Source organism: Protopterus annectens, chromosome 16.part0 (genome assembly GCF_019279795.1).
Source record: "Protopterus annectens isolate FY-2018-M chromosome 16.part0, PAN1.0, whole genome shotgun sequence".
Taxonomy (NCBI): Eukaryota; Metazoa; Chordata; order Ceratodontiformes; family Protopteridae; genus Protopterus; species Protopterus annectens.
The window spans coordinates 361,270,546-361,297,615 of record NC_056750.1 but is presented as its reverse complement, the minus strand read 5'-3'; the positions used below and the strand labels follow the sequence as shown (position 1 = coordinate 361,297,615).

At 38.9% G+C, this 27,070-nt stretch overlaps 1 protein-coding gene across 1 annotated transcript in view; it reads left to right on the top strand.

Moving 5' to 3' along the window:
* VAV2 (vav guanine nucleotide exchange factor 2) overlaps positions 1 to 27,070 on the top strand; it is a 3,316,635-nt gene that overhangs the window by 1,294,632 nt on the left and 1,994,933 nt on the right. The window contains exon 3 of the mRNA XM_044058536.1: positions 14,172 to 14,230. Within this exon, the coding sequence (XP_043914471.1) occupies positions 14,172 to 14,230 (59 nt within the window). The remainder of the gene's footprint in view (positions 1 to 14,171; positions 14,231 to 27,070) is intronic.

The following is a 27,070-nucleotide window of genomic DNA, read 5'->3' as shown; positions in this document are numbered from 1 at the left end:
GTGTGTATTCAACAGTAACTCTCAAGAGACTTGGGAATGTTTTCTGAATTATTCAAACACTGCATCATCCTGGAGTTTGTGAATTTGTATTTTCCATTATGATGGATCAAAGTAAAGCAGGATTTGCCCAAAATGGTAATGCCAGCTGTCATGTGTGATGTACATTTTTCAGTACACAAATATATGTTGTGTGTGTACATATGTGTATGTGTGTATGTGTGTATATATATATATATATATATATATATATATGTGTGTGTGTGTAATTTATTTATTTTATTTATCCAATATTTGTTTACCAGGAAAGTTCGACTAGGGGGGAGCCTATTTTCAGAGGAGGCCGGGGAGAAATGCTTCATGTGCATGTCTTTGGAATGTGGGAGGAAACTGGAGCACCTGGAGGAAACCAACATGAATGCAGGGTAGACATGTAAACTCCACACAGAAGGCACACCTGCTGAGAATCGAACTGGAGGACACCTTGCTGTGAGGCAACAATGCTAACCGCTGCACCACTGCGCCACCCAGAATAATTATTTGAAAATGCACTTGTATGGGAAATATACTTCTTTCACTGATAGTATGTGCTTATACAGTAAGCTGCGATTTTTTTTTTGCTTGTGGGGGCATGTCATTTAGGCATTTTATTGTTTATAGTTGAATTGAGTTGAGAGGCAAGAGAAAGAGAGAATTGGTAGATAGCTTATTTTTGTTTCTAAACTGTGTTTTCATCTGTTTTTTTAATTCACATGTTGCTGATATTGCATTCCACTCTGTAATGGTAGCAAGCGCACACTGTAAGGAGGTTTGTGAGTGACTCCTTCATTTTGGATTATTTTTTCAGTCTTCCACTTGTTCCTTGTAGATAAATTTATGTTTTTCTGTTTGTTAGAAACACATTATAGAAGGCTGTCAGGATGGCAGGAGTGAGGGAGGTTCAAGTCCGATGTTGTATAAACTGCATTGTGTAATCTTCAACTACCTTTTCCTTCTGTCTAATTAATTGTTTTTATGCCATTCTTTCTGACACACTTGGGTAAGAAACATTTAACTATGATGCATATTTTCACTGGACATTAAAAGCACACTACACTTTTAACCAGTTTTTCAGACTCTTTTTGTTCAGTTAATTAATCCTATTCAGATTTTGTCATTTTAAAGAAAATAACTTTTATCGGAACCCATGCAGTCGACACAGGTACAATTACTTCCAAGCTATCAAAAATAATAATAAAAAAACAAATAAAGCAATTGTTTTTGTGAGGGATCCCTGTATCTCCACATCCCTAGTCTCTAAATTTATGAACTTGTGGATTTATGTAGAAGCCTCTTTAGCCCCACTGTTCTACGATCTTATTTCAACCATAAATACAAATGTAAATAAAATATTTTTTAATAAAGAATGCTTTTTATTGAGTCATTCTAAAAAGTAAAAAAAATAAGGAAGAAAAGTGAAAACTTTGCAGAACAAGCACAGACAAGCTGATTTCAGAAAAGCATTGAAGGTCATTTTGGTGATTCCTGGTCCTTCTTCTGGTACCTCATTACCATGATCAGGAAAACCAACCTAGAATGCTTTTCTGAAATCAGCTTCTCTGTGATTGTTTTGCAAAGCAATCTTTATTAAAAAAATATTTTTATATTTTTATTTTTTACTTTTTAGATTTTAAGTAAAAAACAACAGTAAGTCTGTATTTATGTAGATGTATCAATATTTATTAATAGTAATCAGTCAATATTACCCTAAATGTTTGATGACTGAGTGCTTCCTGTCAAGATGCATGAAGCAGTGATGGTTCCTTTTTGTTAGTGAGCAGAGTCTGAAAGATTCATTCAGTCATGTCATACATAGCAATATGTACAGATTTGGCAATAGAAGCATTACACATCACAGCTGTACAGACTTGGTGGTACACAACATCACTGTCCCAGCTGTACCAATGTATACTCATATTACAGTGCATCCCACTGTGTTTCTCTGTGGTTCTGTAATGTCTTTGAGTGTGTTCCTCACTAATGAGAAGCTCAGTCTTTTTTCCACTGTCTTGCGAGAGCATGACAGAACCACAGAGGGTACAGATTTTTACAGAATGTCCAGATTTTTGCCTCATTTTTGGTCCGTTTTTCATAACGTTATGGTTTTCTGGCAAATTAGTGGCAAATCATTTAAAACTGAAGTTAAAAAAAATAATGACAGGGAAAGAGTTTCAGACTTCATACCATTCAGAAAATGCATGGTAATGTAAAACCTGTTATTTTATCAACCTTATAACTTTTCTAAGAGCAATATTTAAAAATTGTCCCTATTTTTGGGCCTATATCCCACTTTTATTTATGGCCTTGTCCAGATATCTTGCTAAAAGAGGTTGAGAGGTATGTTTACCTCCAAAACAGATGCAGTGGACAGGTACCTCTCCACTTACTAAAGGGATAGTATAAAACCTGAACCACTATTTACGTAATGTGTTTTCCAGACAGGTATTACGAGTTCCAAGTCGCAACTTTTCCCTCAAAATGGAAGGCGGAAGTGGATAGTTAAGGCAAACTGTGGAAAATGTAACTATAGTTTCATGTAACAGCCCTTCAAAGGAAAATTCCAGCATTCAAAATTCAGAGATTAAGCCGAAGTCAAGAATTGAGTTTGTGAATTAAAACAGAGTTATAAGAGAACATTAAATTATATCCACTACACACTTTAGTTTGAGAAACAAAACGTTATGTGTATGTAGAGAAAACGATGTAGGGAGATGCGAGAGTTTGTGCGCATGCCTGTATATCACTGTTATTCTGAAAGGATGTGGTGTGTGTGTGTTTATTGTGTCGCTAATGACAGAGGGACAGTATTTTACTTCGAGTGAAAGATTGTCCCTCTGTCATTATTACAGTGCTTTTTATTGAAATTGGCTTAGCAAGACAGAGCTACAAAGCCAGTTTCAATAACAAACATTCTAAAAAAAATATGTGAAACACTTCCCACATGGTAGCAAGCTCAAGGACAAGTCAAGTGAGCCATACTGCCAAAGAAAGGTAAAAACATAATTACAGTCATAGAATTTAAAAGCAGAAATATTTTTGAAAAAAAAAGGAACCAATGAAACTTACTACCAGATTTCTTTATTTTTACTTAACAGAAATTGATGGTTTGAGTGAAACCCATATATGATTTTCTGTGCTTTGACTTGGTTCTGCTTGGATTTTTAAGATGATTAAGAAGCACTTACAGCATTATGTATAAATGTATTGTGGTCATTCTTTGCAAGTTGTATTTTTTACTGAGCTTTGAATGCTTTATAAATATAGTAGTAGAAACTATGACAGTAGCCCATTAGCAGTAACAGTTTCATGACAAGTATGTCTGCATTTTGCACAGGAAATGACTTAAAGGTACTAATGCCTACATAGACCACTGTTCATTTACCTAAATGTTCTCAGTCTTACATGTGTCTTTCGTACATTGGTATGCCTCTTTAAAGCTCTGTTGTTTGCTGGGTTTTCTGCTATTATTTCTAATCATACATAGCAATCTTGTCAAATCATTTTGAATTATTTTGTACTGAAATCTTTTTATGGGCAGATAATTTTGTAACAGTTATGCCCAGCTGAGGAAGGTAATGGAATTTTTCTCTTAGTTATGTTACACATTTGTGTTGAACACAACTACTTAGAAATGTTAGTCTGTTTCCTCGTAATGAGACCATAGACTTTTGGACAGATATTACATAATGACAGTTTGGGGTACAGAGAAACTTCTGAACAAGTGCGAGAGGAAGGAATAAAATGTGTGGACTAAGAAATCATCTTTACATGTACAGTGCCATCAAAAATAAGAATTTCCAGTATGTCTATTAAACAAATTTAGGGCAAGATCACACTTTGATGTTCATTCATCTTATTGATCACTAATCAAGAAGACTTAGCTGTATGGGTTATATCTAGGGTTGCCACCTTTTCAAATGCCCAAAGTGGGACATTTTTGGTACAAACGTCAGATTTTGCATGGTGAAACATACCCACGGCCAGTACAAAGGACATAACTTCATTTTTTTTGCCTAAATAAAGGCTTATTCTTGCAGCATTTTAGTTGCTTATTCTGTTTCTTATAACATTTAGGTGTTTCAGATACAGAATAACTGTTCTATGCAACTATTACATAAAATATAGGAAATATTTTTGTCCTAAAATCTCAGGACATTTGCCATTTTTTCAATTTTTTTGCAGGGCACAATTGCCCAAAGAGGGACTGTCCCTCACAAAGTGGGACAGGTGGTAACCCTAGTTATATCCTGCCAACAATATAACAGCCGTCCAACTTCTAAAGTTTCAGGTCACCTTCCCCAAACCCAAACTGTGACTGAGCTGACTAGAAGACAAGTTTGGGCATGAAGCCTTAGAGCTTTAGAGTTGAAGAATATGATCCTCTGAGGATTTCATGGATCAACAGTTGGCTTTGTACTTCCTTTGATGGGCAGATAAGTTCCTTTTGGGTGAAAAAAATTCCATTTTCTTAATTTTGTTGATGTTTTACCACTTTCATCTTCAGGAAAGTTATTTTAAAGCTGGAGTGTTGTGTGTTAATGGACTGTCTTGAACTGTAGCATACTTTTAAACAGAGCATTTATTTTTCTGTCAGTTTAACAGTGATGTAAAGTAACTGAAAGTTTTTTTTTTTGTTTTTTTTTCCTGTAGTGAAATTGTTTATTTGACCATTGCTGGGGTGGCACAATGTTTTAAAATGCTTTTTACTGTTTTTTTTTTTTTTTTAATTCTGTCAAAAAAGTTGCTTTTGTGGTCTGGTAATTTCTGTTTGTCTTCCCCAGGAAAGAAGCACTATTTTTGGCCAGACCCCATGAAACAAACTACTGGTCCCACAGTCAGTCTTTCTTCAAAGCACATAAAGAAAAAAATAAGCAAAAGGCCGTAGACACCACAGCAGGCTGACAGCCGGAGGTGGGTGACTGTGCTGTGACCATTTGTTAAACCACATAGCACTCATATTTTACTCTGAAGCCCTTTGGTGAAGCACCTAAAGCCAATATGGACTGGGGGATAGCCACATCTTCCACGGTTGTTGAGTTCCCCTCAGCTGGCAAGGGATATAGACTCTTGTCATTCCTGGGAGAAGAAACAGGGAAGTTTTCCCTGTTGTATCAGAATACTGTGCCATTGCTGGGGAAGTTGCTGCTACCAGTTGTACACAGTTGGCTCCCTTTCCTGTCCTGTCATATTGTCTGTGATTACTTTCAGGGTTCCTGGCTGAAGGGCTGATTTGAAGGTCAGTACGGCCAAGTGTGAAGCGTGTAAAGCCTTCATTTCGATGATGTTGATATGGTCCTTTTGTCTTGGGTTGACCAGGTGCCTTGCACCAACAGTTGTTTTTGGTATAGAAGTAGCACTGCCCCCCACCCCAGGTCGGAAGCATCTGTGGATACCTGTTGGAGGGGCGCAGGGACCTGAAGGCGGGTCCCTTGGTTGAGGTGGAGAGCTGATATCCACCACTGGAGTTCCTTCTTCAAACATTGAAGTAAGGGGAGGGGGGTGTCCAGGGGCTGGGAGTATTGGCTCCATATGTTTTTCAGGACCCACTGGATTTTTCGCATGTGGAGTTTTGCCAGGGGCAACATGGGTATGAGTGATGCCATGTGGCCTAGAACTTTTAAAATTTCTTGAGCTGGCAAGGAAGTTTGGGAGAGAAGTTTTTGGAAGTGTAGGCAAAGTTCTAGGATTCTTTTATCTGGAATAAAGGCTTTCATTTTGTCTGTTTTGATCCTGCATCCCAGGAAAACCAGGTCTTGGGAGGGGATCAGGTGAGACTTTTCGTGGTTTATGGTGAACCCTAACTGAGATAGGGTGGACATTACTTGTTGTAGATGAAGTAGGAGGACTGGGCAGTCTTGATGAAGGATAAACAGGTCATCCAGGTATGGGTATATCTGAATTCCCTGGGTCCTGCAGTGAGCGATGGGGGGGGGGGGGCAAGCACTTTGTGAAGACTTGGGGAGCAGTAGAGAGTCCAAAGGGCAAGGCAGAGTATTGCAAATGGCAAGAGCCTATTGCAAATCTGAAGTATTTTCAGTAATTTGGGTGAATAGGGATTCATAGGTAGGCATCCTTCAAATCTAGGGCTACCATGAAAGCCTGATTTGGAATGAGTGGTAAGAGTTAGGGGTAAGGTAATCATTTTGAAACTGGGAACTTTGAGAAAGAGATTTAGAAAGGATAAATCTAGGATTGGCCTCCATGGGCCGTCCTTCCTTGGTACCAGAAACATTCTGGAGTAAAATCCTATGTTTCTTTGATGGTATGGTACCTGTTCTATGGTACTTTGATCTAGAAGCTGTTGAATGATGGGTGGAAAAAAGTGGGTTTGGCTTGCAGATGGTTGAGGGATACCATGAAAGGGGGGTGTCATCCACCAAGTCATGACGTTGCCTGACAGAATGATGGAGAGTACCCATTGTTCTGTTGTGTTTTTCCACCAGGAGGGAAGGGAGATGGTGAGACGGAGGGAAAATGGGGTGGTTTGGTGCAAGGGTGGGTAGTCACAGAGGATGCAGTCTGGAGTGGTCAAACTGGCTTCGAAAGGGTGTAGTGGAAGAAGTGGTTGGAAATCTTAGAGTAGAGTTTTTCCTGGTTTGTCTGCATCCTTTAGACTGTGGAGCAGAGTGTGAGGACTGCCTTCTGAAAAACGAAGGTTTTTGTGGGTAATTCCTGTGGTATCTTGATATAGGAGACAATAGTAGGTGTTTAAGGTTTTGCAGTTCCTTACCCTTTTCTTGAAAGGATTTTATGAGTTCTGCTGAGGCTTGTCCAAACAGAGCTTTATTATCCAGAGGTGCATCCAACCATTTTTTCTGGCACATCCATGGGTAGGGGTTGTAGTCTCACCCAAGAATATTGCCTCAAGACTGATCCAGATGCAGCAGACTTAGATGTGGCTTTCACAGCATCATAACTGCAATTTTTTTGAGTGCCTATTTACTTGGGATGCAGTGGAGAGGAGGGTATTTACTTGTGCTTTAATGGGAGAGTCAGGAACCTCAAATAGTAATGTGGAGGCCTTGGTAATGGTATCCAGGACATATCTAGCCATGTGTGTTTGGTAGTTAAGAGCTCTAATAGCCAGAGTTGAGGAGGTATAAACTTTCTTTCCTATTCTGTCCATGAATTTACTGTTTTTGTCTGTGGGATAAAGAGCAGTCAAAGGTAGTTGTCTAGATGATTTGTCAGCATAGACAGCAATAACTGCTGTGTCTGCTGGTGGGTTCCTAAAGAGGTATTGGGTACCCTGTGGGACCTTGTAAAAATGATCTGGTCATTTGGAAGCTGGTGGTTGAGAGTCAAGGGATAGAGAATCAGTCAGGAAGGCATCCTGGAATGCAGGAAGCAAGGGGGCCACTGCTGAAAGAGAAGATTGCTCCATTTGTAAAAGGTCGAAGTACCTTTTCTTGGTGTCAGATACTTCAGATGCCTGCCATTTAAAATGCTCCCTCATAAGGGAGATTGTGTCTCCAAAGGTGATTTCTTCACCTGGAGACTCAGGAGTAATTGAGTCTTCCTCCTCTGGAGTGATGAAATCCTTTGGGGACTCTATTTGGGATTCATATGAAACAGATTTATCTGAAGAGGAATACTTTTCCTCTGATACCTGTAAGGTAGGCAGAGATGAGGGGGCTGGTGGGGCCTGTTATGTCTGCAAGGCCTGAAAAGCCTTAAAAAGACTTTGAGAAAAGGTTTCCCATCTGGGATCTGGTTGAGTTTCAGGGTGTTTAACTTTTTGCTTTTTTTTTTTTAAGGAAGTGACTGGTGGGGAGAGAATCAGAGCAGACTTCTACATGAGTGGAAGTGAAGGAGCAAGGCCCCTCCGATAGAGTGAGACGTGGTACCCCTCTGCCATCAGGACCTGATGGCTGAAAAGTCTCAGTGGACGTACTAAAAGATTCCGCCACCCTGGCTTCCATTGCGTTTCCCGGGCCTGACTTGGAAACAGATGTCTGGTAAGATGCCGGGCTTTCATCAGCCTCAAGAACCTTCTCGGACACCTGAGGCACATTGTGGGATTCCGGCCTAACTTTCGTGGCCTTTTCCTCAGGTGCTCTTCAGATGGACCTACCTCCCCTTCCATACCAAGCACAAGATGTCTGAGTCTCTGATTTTCTAAGTATACTTTTAGTGCAACAAGACGGCTACGAAGGGTTTTTGGAACAAAGGATTTGCAAGTAGGGCAGGACTTATGGTTGTGGGCCTCGCCTATGCAAAAAACACACTTCTTGGGCACGTCCTTGTGAGGAATTTGTCTCCCACAAGCACACATCCCCTTTCTAGTTGACATGTAAGACTTGGCAATAATCAAAGGTAATGAAAAAAACCCAGGGCACTTATCTGTATTGACAGGAAAACGGTCATCTGAAAACGCAATCTGCTTTTGGAACAGGTGAACAGAAGTCTGGCGTTCACTGCAGCAGGAAAATTCTGAGGAGGGTGCGTGCAGACGTCACCTTTATACCCAACGTCAGTTTATGGCCCTGACAAGGGACGTCACATGTACCCTCCAGAAGCAAAGACTTTGGTGTACTGGCCAGAAGGCAGCACTGCAGGCAGCAACTCCCTACTGTTATGAATATTGCATCATGGAAGAGAGGGACATCTAAGGTTATGGTAAGTTCTTACATAACTATTCTCTATATTCATAAAGTAATGGGAAGCATACTAAGAACTAAGCCAACACAGGAGTGCCAGTAGGGATGACTGCAGTTAGAGGTACAGAGAATAGGCAACAGGGGGCATGGAATTTACCGGAGGAAGCTGACAAAGGAACCAAGGTATTGGGAACAAATAATTAGAGAGGGAAAAATAATGGAATGGGAAGAAGCCTAGAAGAGATGTGGACTGCAGGCTAAAGATTGCCTTCCTTATCAAGGATTGATATCAGAGTATAGGAAAAGAGAAAGGGATAGGGGAATCCTAAATGAAAGACCTGCCATGTCTGAGTTCTTAGTTGTATCTAAAACAGAAGCTGCTGTTAAAAAATTGATAGTTTGTAGGGCATGTAAAATATTGCATGATAAATATAGGTATCAATCAGAAAATGTCTGAAAATTTTGGCGAGAGAGATCAGATAAGTAATATACAAAGAAACAATGGGAGGACATATCTATGGCTCCCAAATATGCAGCAAAGTCTAGAAAGTATAGGATTTAGGATTTTTGCCTGGAAGTATTTGCATATAGGTAGTTTTATACCCTAAGGAAACTCCAACAATTTCTTTCCTCAGGTAGATGGTAAATGTTGGAAGTGTAATGAGGAAGAAAGGGATACCTGGGAGCATATAGTTTCAGATTATAATGAATTGCAGTAGCCGCTCCCTCCCTCCATTCCTTTTGTTTTTTGGTGTGTTTTTTTATTCCAAAGTGCGGACGTTTATTTTTTGTTGTTCCTAGCATTGTCATTTCAGGGTTCAACCTCTCTCTTTCTGCTGGTAGGAAAGCACTGAAGGGTTTTTGCAACCAAACTTGTCTTTTTAGTTAGTTCAGCTTGAGCTGCTTAACAATTTAGGCATGTGGAAGGTACCCTGAAACTTTGGAAGCTGTCTGCCTGTTATATCCTTGACAGGATGTAACCCATATAGCTAAGGCTCCTTGCAGTATTGATCATTTGAACATCTCTTGTTATGGTACGTTTTGCTTACATAACTGCACTTTGTGCAATTTTAGTTTTATGGCTACTGCTTCATACATCTGCAACCATATAGTAGTGGCTCTTTAGGTTATTAAATCCATAAATCATTCTAGTTTTTATTTGATCAATCAAACTCCAGAACAGTGAAACCACCTGTTTTTGTTACTTGATTTTTTAAGTTTCAGTTTTTGAATTGGCTCTCTAAATGTGTAATAACTTAAGAATTCTGACTCTGAGGAAGGTAAAGCTGTTCACTAGAAAAAAAAGAGTGAATGATGTTAGTGCCTTTAATGGAAGCTCATAATAAATATAATGAGCTGGACTCAGACAATTCTGTATATATTTATTTTACTGTTTGATTAGGTTTCTGTTTACCATAGTTATACTATATGTATTTCTAATTCTATACCTTACTCTACATTTATTTGTAGCAGCTCCGCACTTTTTAATTTCCATTTTTTATTATATAATGCACTTGTCTGTAGCAAAGCTATTTGCATACTAAATCCATTGTGTTATTGTCACTACCTGTGTGTGTGTGTGGGTGTGTGTGTGTGTGTGTGTATGTATGTATGTATATATATATATATATATATATATATATATATATATATATATAAATATGTATATATAGTGTGTGCGCAGTCTAACAGAAAATTTTTTTCCTTGTTTTTCAGCCTAACTTCTGCTTTGTATTTGAGATTTTGGTAGAGATGCATCTGAGAATTGTCCCTTTCTCCACACTTGTACGATCTCAAAGTTGGTATATATGATTATCAAGGTTTTTTTTTTTTATATCTTTGATTTGCTGTAAAAGTATTATTTATTTATTTATTTCCAGTTTGGTGACCAGGGAGGTCCACTGGGCTCGAAGTGCCTGTTTTAAGTGGAGGCCCGGGGGAAAACGCTCCATAGTACAAATAATAAAACTACATAATACAGAATCCATAGTACAAAGTAAAAGCAAAATAGTTCAAAGTCAACAAAATTCAATACATAGTTGCTAAAAGGTGCAGTAAATACCTTGTGGGTGTAAAATGGCAAGTAAGAACAGTTGAACTGCAACATATGTACAGTATATCTTACATATTTACATGAATGTAGGTTGAGAACAGTTGTAGAGGGTAGAATTTGTTCCTAGATTACAAATGTTAGACAGTGATCTGAGAGTAGATATCAGGGGACAGACCCCTGGTAAGTAAGGGGAAGAATGGCACTTTGGGTGTCATAAGTCAGGTAGGTAGAGTGCAACTGCACTTCCAACTATGGGAGAGGTGAGAATGGAGATGGATTTTGAAGAGTTCAAAGTTTTCAGAGATTCTTAGAGATGGAGGGAGGGAGTTCCATTTTTTGGCTAAGGTAAAGGATAGAAGTAGCTGCCCAGCAGGACAATTTGGTTTATACACGGAGATTACGTTTTGGAGGACAGATCTTAGGGGTCTGAGAGGGGTGTATGAATGTAAAATGTTAGCAAGTGTTGAACATGTATTAGGTTTGAAAATAAGCTTGTGGGCTGTACAGAGTTGGAGGCAGTCCAGGTAATTGGGAGGTTCTAGCCATTCCAGCTGATGGAAAGGTATACAGTGGTGAGTAGAGAATTTGGATTAGGTTACAAACTTTGAGATTTTGTTGTAGCAGGTTTCCTGTTTAGAAGTGGTAGAGGAAGATAAGTTGGTTAGTAAGGGAGCACCATACAACAGAGAGGGTAGTAAGTAGGTTGAGGTGAGGGTCTGTTTAGTTGAGGGGGAGAGGAAGTGTGAGTTTCTGTACAGCATGCCAAGTTACTGATGTGTTTTCTTAATATTTAGTTTGAATATGGGTATCAAATTTTAGATGCTCATCAATAGTAACTGAAGAAGTTTGGTAAAAGGGACAATTTCTATAGTGGAGTTAGCATGGCTGATAATTTTAAAGGAGGTTTTGTCAAGATGGATAGATTTTGAAGGGGTGAATAGTAGGATTTTAGATTTATTGGTATTTAGGGAGATATGGTTTTGAAGCATCCAGTTCTCAGTAGTTGAGAAAGCAATTTGAGTTATAGTTTGGAACTCAAGGAGGTTGGAGGCAGAGGAGACTAGTGTGGAGTCATCTGCGTATTGTACTATTCTGGTGTTGGGAAATGATGTGTGGAAATAATTAATGAAAATATTAAAGAGCATAGGTCTGAGTATGGATCCCTGGGGTACCCCAGTTGGGGTTGGAAGGATGGCAGAGGTACCAGTTTTCCATTTCACAGCCTGGGATCTATCAGAATGGTAGTTGCTAAACCACCTAATGGTGTTTTGTGAGAGGTTAAGTTTTGTATTGTTGTGTTGTATTGTTTTGTAAGTATTAACCTTCTTTCTTTGCTCTTTGAAGCATTCAGTGTTGGATGAGACAATCGTATACATATATAAAATATATGTATTGATGTCCTTCTTTCTTGCACACCTCTGGAACTCTCTCTCTTCTCCCATCCGCACCACCAGCAGTCTATCCTTGTTTAAAACCTCACTGCACTCAAACCTTCCTTCACAATGGAAATGCTCTTGCTCTCATCCAACCTAATGCTACCACACTTTCTTCCTAATTTTCCAAACTTTATTGCCTGTCACTACCTCCTAAAGTTTTACATACTTACCTCATTGTAATTCCCTAAAAAAAAAAAAAAATTTACCTGATGTAATTTTCCTAATGTTGTTGTTGTTGTCTTTCGGCTTTTCCCGGTTAGGGGTTGCCACAGCGGAACTTCGGTCCGCTAATGATTGGCAGTAGATTTTCATGAACGCCGAGGTGCCAGCTCGACGTTCAACCTTCAAGGAAGGCACGCCCATTTACGCATGCTTTTCGAATGCCCACCCAACCGCGGGGAAGACATGCAGACTCCACACAGAAGGCACTCCATGCACTCCAGCCGGGAATCGAATGGGAGAACCTCTTGCTGTGAGGCAACAACGCTACCGCTGCACCACCTGTATTATGTAACATCTATTTGAATTGTGCAATATGGGTTTGTACTATACAAAATATGTTTTTAAAATTTAATTGAAATGTATATTATGGATTTATGCTCTTTCTGTACTATGTATTTCTCTGGAGCTTTTCTCCCCAGGACTCCATTGAAAATGGGCTTCTTGTAGCCCAGTGGACTATCCAGAAAACAAACTGCAAATAAATAAATAATAAATGTATATGCATGCGTGTATATTCCATCATTCAAATATACATATACATAGATATATATATATACATTCGATCGACTGAAGGGGACCTATATATATATATATATATATATATATATATATATATATATATATATATATATATATATATATATATAGATATATATATATATATATATATATATATACACACACACACACACACACACACTTATACACATATACGTCACTGTGTGTGTGTGTGTATGTGTGTGTGTGTGTATATATATATATATATATATATATATATATATATATATATATATATATACATACATACACGTTATGTGTGTGTATCTGTGTATAAATATATATATATATATAAAACTGAGTATGTGTGATGGGACTTCAACACACCAGGCTTGTATTACCAACATCTTTAAGTTCTTGCAAATCCATGTTTGCTGTCAATCCATCTTTGCCTCTGCTGCCTTTGATATTTTCTATTGAATTCATTTTCTGCATTATGTGACTAGAGAATCAGAGTTTTAGTTTTATTATCATACTTTCCAAAACAGTCTGTGTTTCTTTCCTTAAGTATTGACTGATTTGTCCTCTTTCAGTGGATGTCAAACAGTTGCATTATCCTTGTGTAGACTTGAACAGAGTTGTCTGATTTTGAAGCTGGCATTTGTTACACCTGTGTGCACTTTTTATTTAACAGCAAATGATGTTGGAGACTACTACTGCTGTCATGCTTAAGTACAGATTTTAATGACACAAACTTAGGCTGTACTACCGAAGACAATTGTGGCAAATTGGCAACCCATTTTATTGTTGCTTTCTATTAAAACAGGAAAATGATTTACGTAATATAATGATGTGCCATTTACATTTTGATAATCAGTATTTTCTGTCCTGTGGCTTGACCACTTGTTAGTAATGCGATAATCAAGCTTCAAGAACTTCCAGCTTTGATATCCAAAGCTCATTTTCTCACCACAGCTGCACCTTTTTCTTTGTATTTTTATATTTTTCTGAAGTATTTCAGGGCCAGCCTTAAAGCTTCATAATATTCATATGAATGACCTGGCATTGTTTGACAGATGTTTCTGAATGTTTCTATAGTTAAACAAGAAAGCATAGCAACTGACATGGGTAAACGCATACTTGTAAAGGGAGAACAGAATATTTGTTTAACAGTAAAATAGTTGGAACATTTCAGAATATTTGAACCACAAAAGTAAACAGAAAGATATAACCAAGTGTTTTTTTTTTCAGTATTTAAAGCTGAAGTGAAAAAGTGCAGTGTTCATAATTTCCTAACTGTTCCCTTTTTGGTTCTGTCTTACTCAGGTCATATCTGCACTTTCCAGATTGTCTCACCACATTGTCTCTCAGAACAAGGGGATTAGGTAAGACTATTAATAACATTTATCATCATAAATATTTAATAGGAATATAAGTAGCAATATATCATGGTATATTTTATAATGTGTGCAAAAAAAGGTATATGGATTATTACATCAAATGTGGTAATAGAGTTCCATTTATTGGCTTTGGATTTTGTCTATGGATTATCATGTATGCCTCATTATGATTTGTTTCTCAGTTTCTTATAATGTCTCCTTATGGATGAGCAAAGGTTAAGCCTTTTTTATATCCTGGCCACATGAAACCCTGTTAACTCATTCCCTCCAGCACAGCTCTTTTGAGTGTGTACTTTTAACTCCCAGTGTGTTTGCCCTGAGCCTTAAAAAAATGAAGTTATCACCTTACAAGTGTAACAAATACTCACTGACAGAGGTCAAATATCAGTGCATTTGTGTTTGCTATCATGTATGCTTCAAGATAAAATAGTCTGATACCTTGTATGTAGCACGGTTTTGGAATTATTAATGCAAATATGAACAAGCAATATTTGACGCCTGGAGGCGCAGTAGGAGGTAACTTAAGAAACGCCTGGAGACGCACTCAGCTGTAATGAGTTTTAAATTACTGTTGCATATGTGTATGCTTGTTTACTGATCACCTGATTTGTATGTTGTAGTTTGGATAACCTCCCTCAGTAAAAAAACCCTTTCTGATCATAATCATTTGTAATTTACAAGCAAGACAAAACTTGAAAGATAGCCATGAATGGCATACATTTCTGTTAGGTGAGCGAGAGAGACAGAGAAAGAGGAAATTAATATTGTTTACCCATTAACCAGGCAGAGAAACATGTTACAAGAAGCTAATTGCTAAGCTAAGCAGTTTGTATATAAGTAGTTAAGGGGGCATTTATTAAAATAAAACAACTTGGTAGGCAGGGAATTTGTTGAATAGCTTTTTGAACGTGACAGGATTGGTCCGTCTTTCTTCACTCATAGGACTTGAGACTGATGAAAAACTGCCAGGAACCACCACGGTAAAAGAAGGGATGATTTTATTTTAAAATTGAAGTAAAACTCATCAGGTTATGGTTTACACAGAGAATAAATCACTTTTTATAGCAAAGTTCACTACAATTAAGAAAAACATTTCATCAATTACTCAATTGCCCAAGCAATCAATTAAGACAAAATTACTCATTTCCTATGCTGGCTTGAAAAGCAAGTTATGCATTGAGTCACAGATCCAAAAGAACGTTTTCCCATTTTTTAAAAATAATTCCAAATTCACAATGATGAAGTCTAAGTAATTCAAGATGTCATTAATAAGCATTTTTACAATAATTCATGATCATATAATAAAGCCTGTACCAGTATAGATTATATAGAGCCGCACGAGATGGCTGATAAATTCTATCATTTTAGAGACAATATAGCCTGCCTTGAGACTGGCAAGGATTGGTCAGCTTGGCACCTCAAACTTTCCCAGCTTGCCAAACTCCTCCATTTTACCCATAATCCTCACATAGAATGCCCCGACTCAAGATTCTTCATGTTCCATCACCTCTGTAAATGGCCCCAGGCCATTATTTTTCAGTATCTGTGGTGAATTTTGGTATTTCAGACAAAGATTTCACTGTTTTTCCTTCAACTCTTGAACACTTCTGACTATGAAATATTCAGTTTTATGGTCGATATTTTAATGTTTATGTAATCTGCACCTTTTTCTATTGTTATTCACCATTTTCTTACTATTAGCTTCTTGCACGCACATTATTGTATCCCCCTTTGAGATATGATTTCTGAATTTGGAACTACTGTTCAGTCTTTTTTCTTCCCAGTACCTCTTTTGTTCTTTAATCTTAGACTGTATCTTGGCTGTTTGGACAGTGACCATTACTTATTTCTGGATTACATTTGTGCTTAGTGCTTCTGTTATGAAATGCATATTTTGGATGTTGCCTTTCATGGGCATAAATATTCCTAATTATAGTGGTCAGTTCACAGTTTGGTAATCTTACCTGCCCTGTTTTGTGTTATCATTTGTGGCATATTTTGATGTGGCTCACTGTTTCTAATGAGTGATCTGTAATGGTGCGGTTGTCCTTTACAGACATAAATGCTTATCTCTAGGCTGTACCTGTGCCTAGTGTTTCTAACTCAGAATATGTATTTTTGAGGTTGTCTTTCATGGACAGACATGCTTTTTGCTACAGACAAGCTGTATCTTAGTTTGGCCATCTCACCATGCCTGTTTAACCAACTGCATCATTTGTGGCTGTTTAAGGTTATAGTTCATGCTTTTCAATTTCCTGCCCATTTCACATCTACATTGATGCCAGCTTCTGGTTAGATGTTGATTATTAGAAGGTGTTGACGTGACTTTCAGTGTCAGCATCATCTGTGCTTTCAGGTCACACATCAGCATCTCTCAAGGTTGATTCCAGCTTGTAGTCAAGTTGAGCTTGGTCTTGACCTCAACCCCTTTTGTCTAACTTTGATGCCAATACATTTTCTGGTACCAGCAGTGTGCTTCATTAGATCACTTTTGCAGTAGCCATAAGTGTATGGAGCATATCCAGACAAGGATATCTGACATATGACAGTCTACAAAGCTTTGGTCACCTTTCTCATGCACTGTACATCTACGCCTAGCACAAGAATTCATGCTGGTAAAGATGGATGTGTACAGGTATGCCAAAACTTGGAACTTTCTTGATGCATGTTCACTTATACTGAGTTCACATCAACTTAGCTGTGTACCTACCTTGATGGGACAGTTGCATATTCGCAAGTTAAGTTCCACTCGAGTAACCCGCATGCATGACCTTAACCTGGTCTGTGATATCAACAAAACTTGTTGGCAGGACAAATTTGTATCCCAGAGACTCCCTCATCTATGGAATAGACTCCCTCTCCACATCACACAGAGTACCTCTTTACACCTTTTTAAGTGCAACCTGGATAACTGGATGGGAAACAGAAAATCTACCCCTGGGATTCCACTCGTAACTGCTGGACAGGGGCATTGGGTGCTGATTTGTCTAAACACGGGCTAAACTCTTGGCTAGGCTTATAAGGGCCTCAGGGCCAATAACCTAGTAACCTCCTATGATCCTTTGCAAATTATAAGGAGATTATTTCATTTTTATTTTGAAAGTAGGAATGTAGTTGGAATGGATAGGCTTAAAAGTTAGGCTGGCTAGCAAGAGGCAGGCTGTGGCAGGGATGGTTAACCATTTAGCATTCTAAAACATAGTGCAATAATGTTGTGTCCTAAAATGTGATGAAGTGACAAAATATTGCTGATAGCTCTTTGAATGGAGTAGGTATTTTAACTAGAATTCATAGTTGTTATGAGGATATATTGTAGTCAAGATATAAGAATGCTTATTGCAAGTGATTTGCAAACCTGTGGCATGAGATGATTAGAAACAACGTAGTAAGCCCCGAGTTTTTTGCAGACAGTAATATTACACTATTAATTCAAAAGAGATATAAAAAAAAGTGAAATACATTGTCAATAGAGATTAAACATCACAATCTTCAGTACAAGATTTACAAAAAACAATGCAGTATTACAAGAAACATATTTACATAGGAGAGGTTTGACAGTTATATAGAAGACTAGGAAAAAGAACAGATTCAAACTAATAATTAAGGTTGTTTTTAAAAGTAAATGCTCAAAGTAACGAAAACAACATGAAGTTAGTATATATACAAAGTGGATGCATATGTGGTCTCAGCAAGTTGATTATTACAGAAATATGTATTCTGTGGTAGTTACCTGAAGAGGCGAGACTAGATACCAAAGTAAGGAGGCTTACTATCAAAATGTAAGGGTATTGGGAGGAAGGAAAAGCAGTAAGGATTGTACAAGTCTCAACTCGTTGTTTACAGTGTGTGTATGTCTCAGTTGATACTATTTCCAAGACTGTGGCAATTGGTACTATTTCGAGAAGGTTTGCTTGGCTGCATTCTCAGAATCTCCCTGATGATGTGAAAAATGAGATTTTAAATTCTCCTTTGGATAGAGAATTTAGTTTTTGGTCCCTTTGCTGCAGAGGTAAATTGATACAGGAACTTCTAAGATTTTTCAGCACTTCTGTTCCAAATTTTCTAAGGGCTTCTTTAAGCCCTCATCCAATTTTGACAAAAAAAGTCTGAACAAAATGTATTTAAACAGACATTTAAGAAGAAATGGCAAGGGAGTTCCAAAAAGAATTCAAGAACCTGCCTCTGAAAGCAAGGAAAATCCCACAAGTCAGAATTACTTTTTAATGGACCTTGTCATCCCTCCCCCCGGTAGTCAATTTTCCCTCTCAGGAAATCTGAGTTTCTGTTTTTCTCTTTGTCAACAGTTAGTTTCAGGCCAATGGGTTCTGAACATCATTCATCAAGGATTATGGTTTCAGATGGCAGTGAGAGGAAATCCCTCCTTTTCAGAGGGTAATTCCTCATTTGTCAGACCAGACTCTTTTTTTATTTCTCCCTGTCCTTTAGTTCATGCTGTGCCAGAGGGTGATGGAACCAGTTCCTCCTTTCTAGGTTGGGAAAGCTTTTATTCAAAGATGTTTTTAGTGCCAAAGAGAGAAAATGCTTGGAGGCTAGCTCCGGATCTTTCTTTCCTAAACCTGTTTGTGCCCAAGTTGAAAATGCTTTCACTTCACAACTTGTTACCTCTTTTTCCTCATTTAAGTTTCCTGGTAGCACTAGATTTAAAAGATGCTTATTATATCATTATTCATCCAGACTTCAGGCGTTTCATAAGGTTTTGTGTGTCTGAGTCACATTATCATTTCTCTGCTTTACACTTTGGACTATCCACTGTGTTCACAAAGTGTCTAGTTCCGGTTACAGCTCATTGCAGGCCGCATGGTATCTACATTTTTCCATATATATAGATGACTGTATTTTTCATAGTCTCAGACATCTCTCACTTGAGTGAGAGATCTTTTACACAAGCTGGGATTCCAAGAGAACATTCAAAAGTCTTTTTTTGATTTAGTCACATAGGATAGTGTTGGATGGGAGATGGGAAATTCACCCTGGGGATCACGTCAGTCACCCTGCTAGACAGGGGTCCAGGGAAGTAAATATTGTGGGAAGAAATAACCAGGAAATTGTTATGGCTAGGCTTGTATAGGCCCTAGGGCCGATAGCCTAGTACCAACCTATGAACCTATGTTTCTGGAGTATCAGCTAGGCACTTCAGTTCAAAGAGCTTTTCTTCTACAAGAAAAAATAAATCTACATCTAAATCTATTTTTAAGGTTTCCGCTCAGACTTTTATCACTGCAAGGAAGTACCTTAAGATTTTGGGTCATGTGGCATATGTGATTCTCATGATATTACTGGCAAGACTTCACATGAGAGTGATGCAGTGGTACATGGAAGTGTCTTTGGTCTTGGCAACAATATTCCTTGTCTTTTCAAATCACAGTGCTTCGGTTTGTCAGAAGAGAAATCTCTTGGTGGCAGCAGCTAATTTCCCTAAACCTAGGTCTCCCCTTCTCCTTCCCTGTTCCAAGGGAGTCAGTTACCACAGATGCCTCAGACTTTGCTTGGGTATCACTTTCAAGAGGGATAAAAATACAAGGTGTGTGAGGCACCAATGATGGACAGAAGCACATAAATCTAAAAGAAATGCTTGCCCCCTGATGAAGGCACTGAATCATCTTTGGTCCCTGGTACCTCTTCAAGGTATTACATGCAATTAAAACTGGTAACTAACACAAAATAAAAAAAAAAACACAATAAAGTAATACTGTACAGAAGCAGCCACCAAAACAACAAGTGACACAAACAAGTAGTAAAAAAAAAACAACTTTTTAATATCCAGTGTTAAGTGTTTTTGTCCATGTAATCACTGGACTTTATCAGGACAAGAACAGCACACTAAAACTATAAAAAAAAATGCATCTTCATCACATGCGTTTGATTCATCCACTCAGAACTGTAAACTTGTTAAAAAATTAAATAGGCTACTTTCTGTTAAAGAACCATCATCACTAATAAACACTGTGGCCAGAAAGTAAATGACGACAGAGTAAAAACTTAGTCAGTTCTTGTTACCATCCACTCATCATGTTAATACATTACACAAAAAGAACATCATATCCTCAAATGATATGTGATTTAAGTTATAAGATACTAGCTATAGATGTGGATTCATTAAGTTCTGGCTGATTGTAAGCACTCAGCTTAATTTGCCAGGTCAACTCTCTATATTCAAGTAAGTCTTTCCAGGGACTTCCCCTTGGACTTTTTCCAATTTTATCTAATACCATAAAAAGCAAAAATGTATAGGGTAAATCTGAATGTGTTTGTATAAAGCATTTTTTACGGTTCTTGAGTTTAACATCATACATATGCCCATATATATGTTCTCCAAGTCTTCTCTTGGATTTCCCTACATAAAAACAAGAACAGACTTGATAGAAGGCTATGCACACTAACCCCACTAAGTTGCACTTGACATTGGATATAAAAAATGTTTTTTTTTTTACTAATCGTTTGTGCTGCTTGTTGTTTTGGTGACTGCTTCTATACAATGTTACGGACAATGCCACAATTATGTGGTACATCAGCAAGCAAGGGTGGGACCAGGATTTACTCCCTCTACAGAGTGGCCATGTTAGCCCAGGATATACATTCCTTTAGAGCAAAACTATATGAGGACAAGCTGAGCACGACAAGGGCGGTCCCTCATGAATGGAAACTAGATCAGGAGGTCTTCCAAGAGTTGATCCGATTGTAGGTAGCTCCTCAAGTAGACCTATTTGCCTTCTCTCTGAACAATCAGCTGTCAAGATTCTGCTCCAGATCTCCATGCATGAAGGCCTGGAAGACATATGACTTTTCCTTTCCTTGGGCAGGAATGTTCCTGTGTGCTTTTTCACCCTTTTAACTTGTATCCAGGTACTTCTGAAGATTTAGATGGAATCCTCCAAGGTTATTGTGGTGAATCTCTTCTGAGCTAGGCAGCAGTGTTTCTCCCCTTTTTCAGAAATGGCCAAAGGCAATTACCACAAACTTTAGAAATCACAAAAAAACAGCCAGAGTGCAAGCAAAACTCTTATTTAATGAAATACAGTGAAGTGCTTTTCGTTTGTAAAATAACAAACTTCATTAGACTAAAACAGTGTTAAACCACAACCAAACTTCTTAAGTAGCATTTTATAAGCCTGCCCTACACTAGAATGGAAATTGTCATAACAAAATTTTAAAAATATATAAAGCACATATATATAAAACACAAATACATAAAATACATTAAATTCCTTCATTAATAAATAATCTAAAGACATCCTAGTTAATTATTATTAATTAAAGTATTTCTTGTTATAGAAAAAAATATATATAAATATATATACATATAAGTAAATATACTTATTAAATCACTACCCTAACACAGGTCAGTAATAATTAAAACCAGCTTACAAATTATCTCACCTAAGTAATGCTTTTAGCCTGAGTATACTATTGACTGTACAGTAGTCATTCAAACCCGGCCATACATAAGAATGTAGTTTTAGTTGCCATATTAATTTTGCTCTTTGTAAATGTAGCATCCATGGGCCCCCCTAAGTTGCTCATGGATCTGTTGGATACTACAAAATTCAAATCTATGTTCACCATACTCCTGTATGTGTTTTACAAGTGCATTTGTTAAATTCATCTTTCTAATGGCATATAGGTGCTCATATACTCATTCTTTTAGGGTTCTAGTAGTCTTTCCTGTATAATAAGCTGGACAGTGCTTACACATTGCCACATATACCAGCCCTTTTGAATTACAATTTAGTTTATCATATATATTATATTTCTGACCATTTATATGAACAGTTGGGCAGTTTTTCCATCTCTTTCTTCTTTCTGGTTTAAAAGCCCGCGTTTGCACTTGTTTACCACCTTTCCTGTAACTAGTCTAGTCCAGATACAGATTTGCTGTATCCAGGACTGTTTGTAAGCTTCTGAGCCCCCAAGCCTTTCTGTGTTGGAGGGAATCATTCTAGCTTATCAGTGGGAGTGATAAGCACTAGGTAGCCTATCTACCACAAGATCCAGGTACAAATTCTTAGTTTTAGCACTTGAATTTGCTTATTCGCTCTCAGCACTTGTTTAGAACTTGTTGTTAGCACTAAATAAGCTACAAATTACTACAGCACTCAACCTTCATCTTTACCTAGAGGAAAACAGTTTTTGTACTCACTTTCCTCACTTGCTTAGAAAAAAACAGCTCTTATACTCACTTTCCTCACTTGTCTAAAGGAAAGTAGTTTTTTATTCAGGCATGTCCAAGGGTCAGCTCCTAGTGTTTTCTCCTGTCTATCTGATGAATCTGGGCACCTTGGGGCAATGTAACAATTGCCTCATGTACACAGACGACCCTCTTCTCCTACCACCCAACACCACAACCTGTGAGAGATGCACTTATCTAGCCAAACTGGAGGTAAAGCTCTCTCCAACCAAGACTGAACTTGACAGTCAAGAGGAGAAGGTAAACACTTGCACCAGACCACACTCATCACATAGTCCCACTAAACCTACACCACCAAAGTCCACACACAGAAACACAAAAACATTAGTGGAGGCTCTGAATAATACTCTGCTCAAGCAACAGAGACCTCCAAAGCAGAAATGCAAGCAACCTCCACCCCCCAACACAACCCAAATGACAAATAGCCCAATGACTCACTGTGCCACTTAACCACAGCCCATAAGGCAAAACAACGTACCCAACACACTTGTCATAGGTGACTCTATAGTCAGGCACACCGATGTCCCACTCACCAGGCTAAACAAGGAGAAGGTTACTGTCAGCTGCCTCTCGGGTGCCAGGATCCGCCATATAACCCAGACACTCAGGTCACTCCACAATAAGTACAAATATGATTCTGTCATTGTCCATGCTGGTGTGAATGACCTGAGATGTACCTCCCTGGACTACATGAAAAGAGACATAGAAGAGCTCTCCAATCTTGTAGCCCAGGCAGGTATGACCCTAGCCCTGAGTAGCATCCTGCCATCACCCAGAATGATACCGCAGTACAAGGACACATTGATTGACTTCAGCAATTGGCTAAGATTCTAGTATCATTCTAAGGGGATCCAGTATCTGTCTGCCTGAAACGACATGGTCGACAGACCACGATGCTTTGCCAGAGATGGCCTGCACCTGTCACCCATGGGATACCAGATAGTGGCTAAGGCTCTTGTTGCCCCTATAGTGCTTTTTTTAGATAAGGTTCAAATGACAAATTCACCACTATAACAGGAGCAGGCAAGCAAAAATTGAGGGTAATGCTACTCAATGCTAGAAGTCTAAACCTCAAAATGCACTGCCTCGAGGTACTCCTTAAATTGGAGAATATCGATATCTGGGCATTGACTGAGACCTGGTTCAAGGCTCCAGAGAGCACCCCTGCATTACCAGGCTATAACTCGTATCACACTTTTTGGCCACCTAACCTGGACCGGAACACCAAAGGCGGAGGTGTGTCCATATTTGTTAAGGATATCCACACCTCCAGGCTATTTGCTCAGCATAATGCATCTGAGGTTATCCCAGGGCAACTAACTCTGAGCAAAACTGCAATCCAAATTGTAGCTTGCTACAGATCCCCCACCCTGCCCCGGGATTCCCACTCCTCTTTTCGTGATATACTGGAAAATATTAGGGTTCAGCCAAGCACCCTAATAATGGGCGATTTTAACTACCCCACCATTAACTGGGAAAACTACTCATGTACCAACTCCTTCACTCAATGCTTTCTGGAATTCATAAATTCCAGTGCCCTGGATCAACTTATCCACACCCCCACCAGGGGCAACAATATCCTAGACCTAGTCATTACTAACATGAGTGATTGGTGTTCCACAACTCCTTGTTGGTCAGATCCGACCATAAGCTAATCACCCTAGATATCGACATCCTCCCCCCACCCCCATTAAGGAAATCATGGTAAAAAAATTCTCCAAAGCTAACTTCATGCTTCTTAAGACAGAAGTGGTGAACTTCATGACACCCATGCAGATAGACAATACAGTTACGACTGCTGAATCCTACACAGATGCACTCTATAAGCACTTACACGAGTGCATGGATCATGCTATCCCAAACAGAACCAAGATGCTATCCTCCAAAAAAAGGAAGCCAAGTCTGGTGGTCCCCTGCCATAAACAAACTATTCAACAGAAGGAAGAAACTGTTGCAAAAGAGAGTAAAATCCCATGAGTGGAGGAGTTCCTTGGTCAGCCTCAGTAAGAAGCTGAGATCCCTTATAAGATCCTCCAAAGCTAGCTACGAAAACAAAATCACCATGGATTCTAGGGACAACCACAAAGCATTCTATAGCTATGTCAAGAATCTCAAAGGCAACACGCAGATCTGTTCTGAGATGCAGCACAACGGCATGAAAATTACAGAACCAACTGATATTGCCAATGTCCTGGCAGATAGGTTCAGTACTAACTTTACCCCTCTCTCACCCCTAAAGGGCCCATATCTATACAGGAAGAATGCAGAGTCCCTGTAATCACAGCTACGCAGGTAAAAGCTGCACTCCCTAAAGCCAAAAACACAGCATCCATGGGACCGGACAACATCCCAGGATGCGTTTTACACTAACTTCAGAACGAACTGGCTCCCCACCTAAGCACCATGTTCAATCATAGTCTCACGTCAGGCTTTGTGCCCACTGAATGGCACATAGCAACAGTTATCCCACTCCACAAAGGGGGAGCCACCACTGATCCTGGGAGCTATTGCCCTATTAGCCTGATGAGCCTGGTCTGTAAGGCCATGGAACGTATCATAATGGAACTCATTAACAAAGATATTGGTAACCTCAAACTCTGGACACCACCCAGTTCAGGTTTGTGAAAGGCAGATCATGCCTCCTGAACCTGATTGACTTCTTTGAGGCAGTCACTAAAGCTGTAGACGAGGGTAAGGTGGTTCACACAGCCTATCTTGACCGCGCCAAGGCTTTCGACACCATCCCCCATTCTGGAATTATAGCTAAACTCACTAAACTAGATATAAATCCCTACATCACAAGATGCTTTGCCAATTGGCTCACTGACAGAACCCATACTGTAAAAGTTGCAGACTCCAAATCTGACTTCAAACCAGTGACAAGTGGAGTACCACAGGGTTCAGTCCTGGGATCTCTCCTGTTTGCTATCTACTTCTCTGAAGTACAGGCTAACACAGAAGGCCTTTGGCTAACGAAGTTCGCAGATGACTGCAAACTATAGTCGAGTCCCCAGATGATGTGGACATCCTACAGAAGGGCCTCACTGAGACTGATGCCTGGTGTCAGAGCCATGGCCTCAAGCTCAATGCCAAAAAGTGCATTGCCATCCCCTTTGGTAAAAACTCTGTACCCATGAACTACCACATAGGCAGCAGTCTACTTAACACCAAATGTGTGATAAGAGACCTGGGGACCCAGGTGGACAGTAGTCTCTCCTTTGATAATCACATCGCCACCGTAATCAGGAAATCCTTGTATGTGGCACACCTCATCACAAAAGGGTTCTCATCTAGAAAAAAAGAGGTCATTGTTCCCCTCTACTCGACACTCATTAGACACATTATAGAATACAATGCCCCTTTTGGAATGTACCTCACAAAACATCTGCAGAAGCTGGAAAGGCCACAGAAGTACCTCACAAAGAGGATTACTGGCCTCAAACAGATGCACTGGCCATCTCAAAAAACTCCAGCTTTACTCCATAGCATAGTGCCTACTCCGAGGTGATCTCTGCCTAACTTATAAAGCTATGTCAAACTCAGAGCTGTTGGACATGCTACACCTAAAGAAATCCCAATCCCTCTGAGCTACATGGTCTAGGGACCTAAACCTTGCCACCACAACAAACAGGACATGCTGGAGGGATAGATTCCTGTCCCAGAGACTTCCCATACTCTGGAACAAGCTGCCCATCTATGTCAAGCAAAGATCCTCATTAGCGCTCTTCAAGAAAAAACTTGATAAGTGGATGGGAAATAGGAAATACACTCTGGGGATCACTTCGGTGGCTCTGCTCGACAGGGGCACAGGAAAATAACTTTCTTGGGTGGTGTAAGCCAGGGAACCTTGTTGGATAGGCTTACTTGGGCCGATAGCCTAGTACCTACCTATGAACATATTTACCCTCATACATATTCTTGCATAAATTCCACATTCCACATTTTTTCATGCCTTTTACTTGGTGGTTTTCTGTTATCTGACACATTTCAAGAAAAGTTTTTAAATTCTTGCCTCTCCTGGCTATCATTTTTACACCATCATTAAATTTATTAATAACAGGTGCTTCAACCTCGATTAAATGCCAATTCTTTAAAATTGTTTTTATCTCATAAAAATGAACGTTAAATGTTGTAATGAAGGTTGCATTATAATCTCTACAATTATCTTCCTTTTGTATATATACCTGGTTCACATGTTGATTTAGGATTGGTGAAAAATGTCCATTATTCCTTTTATGGCTAACCTCAGTATACACTTCATGCAATAAACTAACAGGATAACCCCTATTTATAAACATCTCTGTGAGATACCTGCACTCAAAAATAATATCTGCTTCCAAGCTAACCATTTTAGCAGAATGGACAAATTGTCCTTTTACTTCTGCTTTCTTATTCGATAAAGGATGGGATCTTGTGAAATGCAGAAAAGAGTTAAGAGTAAGTTACCACAAACTTCCTAACAGAATGGATCTGGTCACACAAGATCAGGAGTGTCTGCTTTAGCTGACTGCGTGGATGATGTGATCTTAATTCCCCTTAGACATCTGTTTACTGAAGTTGTGCAGTAGGTTCAAATGGAGACAGACAAGCCTGCTACTAGAAAATAATATAATAGCAAA